Genomic DNA, 6000 nt, shown 5'->3' on the forward strand with positions numbered 1-6000 from the left:
AATCTTGACTAGGCAGATGAGGCCTGCAGAGACCACAGGTCCCAGCTCTACACATGCAGATCCTCAGTGGATTCTCGTACACAATACTTAGGGTCAGCAGAGAGCAGTCCCTTAGATGAATCACTGGCTGAAAGTTTACAGGATTACTTTATCCCCCTACCAACATGGCAGCTCTGTTTTAGAACTCTAAGCCCCTCCCCTGATATTAGCACTATCTCTTGCCTTTCTTTAAATATCGCCTCCATCCCCCCAGGACCTAGGACTTCCCATTCAGCCTCCCCACTCACCATCCCCTTCACTTCACCATCCCTTTTCTCCTCTTACGATCTCCATCACCTTCTCTCTTCCTTATCTTTCCTTTTCCCCTTCTTCTCCCCCCTCTTCTTCACTGCTGTTTCTTCTGTCTCGGTACTTATTTATTTAGATGTGTACAAATGCAAGAACAAGGCTTCTATACATACACCCAGGTGACCTTGATAGAACTTGAATACATCACACAGAATGCCCAACATGCAGCAGTAGAAGTCAATAGAACCAGCCACCAACAAGTCAGGCTAGAAACTCATCCCCCCATCTCACATCTTCCAACTCCAACAGTTCCCTACCTTTATCCTAACTAATCCCCACCCCTCCATAGTTAAGTGCTTGGGTAGCAAAAGACGAGATTTGTAGTCTGCAAAAGTGGCCCTATTACTGTAATTTCTTAATGTGTCACAATTAAGAATGACTTTATCTTCCTAACACCACAGTAAGGTGGGGAAGTATTATCCTCATTGTACAAGACTCAGGAGATCTAGGTTCAAAACGTGACTGTCACAGTTCTTACATGACCATAAGCAAGTGTTTCAGAGGCACAGAGACACAGAGACTTGCTTATGGTCATGTAAGAACCGTGACAGTCACATATTGAACCTAGATCTCCTGAGTTCTAGTCCAGTGCTTTAATCACAAAACAATAATTATAATATGAATGGAGCATTCTGCAATAATAATCATTTTATTCAAGAGAAACTGTTTGGCAGAGCTGGTAGAAAATACTTTCCCCTGTAAAAAAACCTTTGTAAATAAAACAACTTTCCTTCAATGTTTTACAATTTCCTGGTGGGAAATTTCAAAATGAAAAAACATTTTTGAAATTTGTATTTGATTTTGTGGGATGTTCCATCTATTCCCCTCTTTAACGAGAGGGTAAAAATCTGAGTCCATAGGAAAAGCACACTTTTCCCAACATGTTCAAGTGGAGAGAAAAGTTGAAAAGGGAGAAGTAAAGTGTGACAAAGTAGGGGTGGGGGAAAACCTCACATTTTTCCACTGAAAAGGTGTGGGGAAAAAGTACAAAAAAAAGTGAGAGAAAGAAGCACTTTCTTCCTTTTCCAGTTGAAAAGGTAGACAAGTTTGTTTTTCCAACTGAAGGGGGAAAAAGGGAATGTGTGGGAACGTTGGGGGAAAAAGTCAATAAATGGGATTTCCCCCCTTTTTTAACCTGTCTCCCAGCCTCCATCCTTTTTTCCCCCAAATAGCAAAAATGTGGGTTAGGGATCACAAAAGAGTGGAGTGAAAACAAACAAACAAACCCAAACCTTTTCAGGTTTTGAAAAGCAAAACATAACTAAAAAATGCAATTCAACATGTCTGTCATTTTGAAATTTCCCATTGAATATTTTCATCAAGTGACACTTTCCCACAAAAAATTCATTTGATAAAACCCTATTTTTCAGCAGGAAACTTTGTCCATCAACCTTTTGATCAGCTCTGTTTGTTGATGTCTTAACTTACTGCATTGTTTTTAAATTCTCTAGCAGACAAATTAGGATTGTCTCATCAACCACTTCCAGTAAAGATCCCGGCTCCTAGAAGAGTATCTGACCCTCTGAAGAAACGTATTAACCAAATTCTGATCCATTTAGTCAATGGGAGTTTTGCCATTGACTTCAGCAGGACCAGAATTTAGCTTTTTGGCCAAAATTAAGATTTGGGTGTCTTAAGTTATGTACCTGCATAAGAATGGCCTGATTTTCAGAGGTGCTGCAGGTCCTCAATTCCAACTGAAGTCAGAGGCGGCTAGGTGCTGTACTGCTCTGAAAATCAGGCCGTTCTTATTCAGGTGTCTAAAAATTAATGTAGGTGCAAAACTCTGAGTACTGAAATTTGAAAATTTAGTCTGATGTGCATGAACTATTGATAGAGGGATAAGGATCCCTTCCAACCGGCTGTGGCAGTAGTGGGGCATTCCCACTTTCTCTGTTAGGGAACTTGAGTGACATAGGAGAACAAATGCATTCATACATGCTCATAATGACTGAGACTGACTTCTCTGTACAGCTTTACGTGATTGACAGAATTCTATTGCAGGTAGGGATTAAGGATTTCTCTCCCAAACCCCACTTCTCCACACCCAGGATAGTAAATGTTTAAATGAAAGACTATTTTCCACTGACACTTGTGTTGACATCCATTTGATTGCTTCAGATAAATGGCAGTGCCATTATTGTTGCTTGGCTTTTGGAACTGCTCCATCCAATAACAAGGTTGAGGAAAGGAGTGTGGGAAGTTTTCACAAAATGATCACGCCCTATCTGACCTCTCAGTCCTCCTTCGCAAAGGAAACCCACACAACCCCTTCAAAAGACTAGCCTGGAAGCTTAAATCCATAACTTTACTAGACACTAAAAATCATAGACTCACTAAAGCCACTGGATTTTATGACTCATTACAACAGAGTCGTTAACTGCCCACATCACCTTGAACGGTCTCTTACCACCTATATTAACCCCTTATGCTAAACAATTTGTTCCACCTTGTACTTAGCTGTGACACTGGGAGTACATTTCCCAGATCTGAAGAAGAGCTTTGTGTGGCTTCAAAACTTGCCTCGCTCACAAAGAGAGGTTGGTCCAATAAAAGATAATACCTCAATCACCTTGTCTCAGCAAATCAAAAGCAATTCCACAAGGATTTCGGAGGCAGTGCTCTCTGCCTCCAGGAGACTGGGTGTAGCCAATTGTGTGCATGATAGAGGAAGGAATTACTCCTGTCAACTCCTCTGTTATGTAAGAAACATCACTGAGAGTCTCTAAAGGAAGTTCTGTCTATCTCTTTTACGTCCCAGTGGCATTACGAGCTTCTTAAATCAAGGCACTGAAGCTCAATAGTGAGCTACATATTCTGAGCTTTATTGGTCATATCTGCACTGAGTAGCCATGCAGCACTGACTAATCTCCCAAAGCCAGCAGCATGCTGGGACAGCACAAAATGAGGGGGCAATCACTGTTTTAAAGTCTTTCAGGAAGCCGGGAAGGGACCTCTCTAGGAGAGGACATCCTTCACCTTTCAAGGATAATGATTGTGATCAAGAGTCCTGAGGTTGGGCATAAAAAGAGAGGGATCTTTCAGTTTTCCTTAAGGATACCCAAACCCCTTGTTAGACCCTCATCTCCCCCATCCCAGTTTCTGCTGCTTGTAGATTGATTTGCTGTAGGGACCCGTGGCTCTTAGCTTTGTTTTGTGCATAGAAACACTTTAATCTCTCTTTGGGACTACAAGGTCTGCAGACTCAAAACCATTTCCCAGTGTCCAAAGCTGCCTTTTCTTTCTCTTCACAGTTTAATGGCAGGGATAATCGCTGGGCTACTTGCAGGGTACAACACAGATACCTGCGTCCAGATGGGCCTCCTCTCTGCCTACTTCTCCCTCCGTTCATATGAGCCCATCTCCCAGGAGATCAGTACTATCAGCGTGAACCTGGAACAGGTCAAGGCTAGGAGCTGGCCAGAGGTGAAGATGTGGATGATGGATTAGATCTTATGCTCCAGAGCTCTCTCAGATGTTACCTCCCCATTCCAATCACATCTTAAACTCTGTACTTTTTCCTTTCTGACATGGGTTTTTCCTAGACTTCTGTGATGATCTGGGCTGGCCTCTGATTATGCCAATGACGACTAGTTGTGAGTGGGAGGTTGGGTGCAACATGACTTCAGCTTTCCACCATTCATTATCAATCTCCCAATGTCACACAGCCAGTATCTGGTACTACACTTCCCAGAAAGCAAAAAACTCAGAGTGCCTAAACAGCTTGGACTGCACCTTCCTGAGAAGCGTGTATTTCTTCCTCCCATCTTCATAGTGTAGACGCCCATCAGCCATGGCACACAGCTCTATGACATGGTCTAGTGATCAAAGTGGAGCAGGGCATGCTGGGCCTAAATAGCTAGATACTTCTGTAACTTCTGCAATGTCCAAGTGCTTCCAAAACACAAATGAATGTAACCTCAACATCCCACTGAGGTAGGGAAGTACTGCTCTTGTATTACAAATGGGGACTTGAGGCACAGAGATTAAGTGACTTTCCTAAGGTCACAGTGAATCTGTAGCACAGCTGGGAATGGAACCAAGATTTCCCAGCGCCCTGTCTAGTGTTTAACCACAAGATCATCCTTCTACTGGTGGCCTTTCTGGCATCCATCTCTTCATTACTGAGGGTAGTAACAATTGGATCCATTAATATGAATTAGATACAATCCTTCAGCTTCTGGCAAGTTGCAAATGCATCCCGCTTGGTTATGCAAAGTTTGAGTACTTGATGAATAATATCTCCCTAGCCATCTAATGTCATAATCAGTTGACTACTGAGTGAATAAATCCATGAGAAATAGATTTATTCCATCCGGCACGGGGGTGCTCACCTCTCCCCTTCCTTACAAAATGGTAGGAGAGTTTGCCGCTGGCTGACCTGAAGACAGCAGGTCAGAGCCCTCTTTCCTGGAGAGAGCACCTGCCACCGTATTTTCTGTTCCATTCATTTGGAAAAAACCCCGTTTTGTCTCCTTTGTCTGTTCAGTCTCCAAGGCATAATATCAGAGAGTATCCATAAGTTCACCTACAATGTTGTTACAGACATATCACAGTGACATTAATGACCACTGTGTTAGTAGATCTCAAACGATATATTACATCGCCTTTTCTATAAATATAATGACACCAGTGTGAGAGGTGTAGTGAGGTTCTCAGGCCTGATAAGAGTTGCTGAGACAGAAAAGTCTTTATATAAAACAAACAAATAAGTTTATTAAGTACAGAAAGATTTTAAGTGATTATAAACCAGAGGAAGGCAGGTCAGATTTAATCAGGATGAAATAAAAGCAAATTGCATTCTAACCTAAGGTTAACACTTTCAGTAATTTCACAGTTTTAGATCATGCTCACCACAGGCTGGCTGACTCCTTCAGCCAGGCCCTCCCCCTCTGGACAGTCTTTCAGTTACTTGATATTGCTGTAGATGGATTGTAAGAGAGAAAGCTCGAGAGAGCCAAAACGTCTCCCCGGTCAGGTAACAAAAGTATCCATGCATGGTTTTCTCCACATCCTGAGTCAATGAGCATTCCCTTATCAGATGCTTAGGCCGGTCCATTGTTCCTGGAAGAGCTGGGTTGTTTTATGCATGCCTTAGTGAGGTGTGAACTACCTCTCTGCTGCTTAGTGTTTGCCTAGATCTGCCTCAAGCCATGAGACACACATTTGGGAAGATTACATAGCAAAGCCTCATAACCATGCACATGACACTGCAAGAAACATTCTGCCATAACGATGATGTTCAGTATGCCACGAGCATTCCAAAAACATCTTCCCTGCCATACTTTGCATTAAACGATATGCAGTGAACTATACGGGTGAACATGAATGATACACAGTCACACCATAAGAGTGTTCATCTTTATGACATCTCCTGCTTCCTTGCTGCCCTTTTGGGGTGTCTTAAATCAAAGTGCTAGCAGGGGGGCTGGATCCTGTGCTCAGGACTATGATTGAGGTCACCCCGTGTATGTGTATGAGTGCGTGAGCTCAGGGGGGTGGGGGGGAGGGTGGCATAATGAGGGGAAGCACCTTTTCCCACCACCTTTGCATACTCACTCAGGGGGCAACCTCAGCCTAACTGAAAAGTGGATGAAGCAACAGCCTTTCCAGTGGAAGCAGTGAAAGAAACACACACACACACACACACAC

The 6000-nt window shown here is 43.0% G+C and overlaps 1 protein-coding gene across 1 annotated transcript in view; it reads left to right on the forward strand.

Annotated features, from left to right (window-relative positions):
* LOC137145422 (uncharacterized) overlaps positions 1 to 5572 on the forward strand; it is a 45475-nt gene extending 39903 nt beyond the window's left edge. The window contains 1 exon segment of the mRNA XM_067536142.1: positions 3603 to 5572. Within this exon segment, the coding sequence (XP_067392243.1) occupies positions 3603 to 3798 (196 nt within the window). The 3' untranslated portion in view covers positions 3799 to 5572.
* The last annotated feature ends 428 nt before the right edge of the window (positions 5573 to 6000 follow it).

This window comes from Emydura macquarii, unplaced genomic scaffold (genome assembly GCF_026122565.2).
Source record: "Emydura macquarii macquarii isolate MOO-44397 ecotype Brisbane River unplaced genomic scaffold, CSIRO-AGI_Emac_v2 contig_3530, whole genome shotgun sequence".
Lineage (NCBI taxonomy): Eukaryota > Metazoa > Chordata > Testudines > Chelidae > Emydura > Emydura macquarii.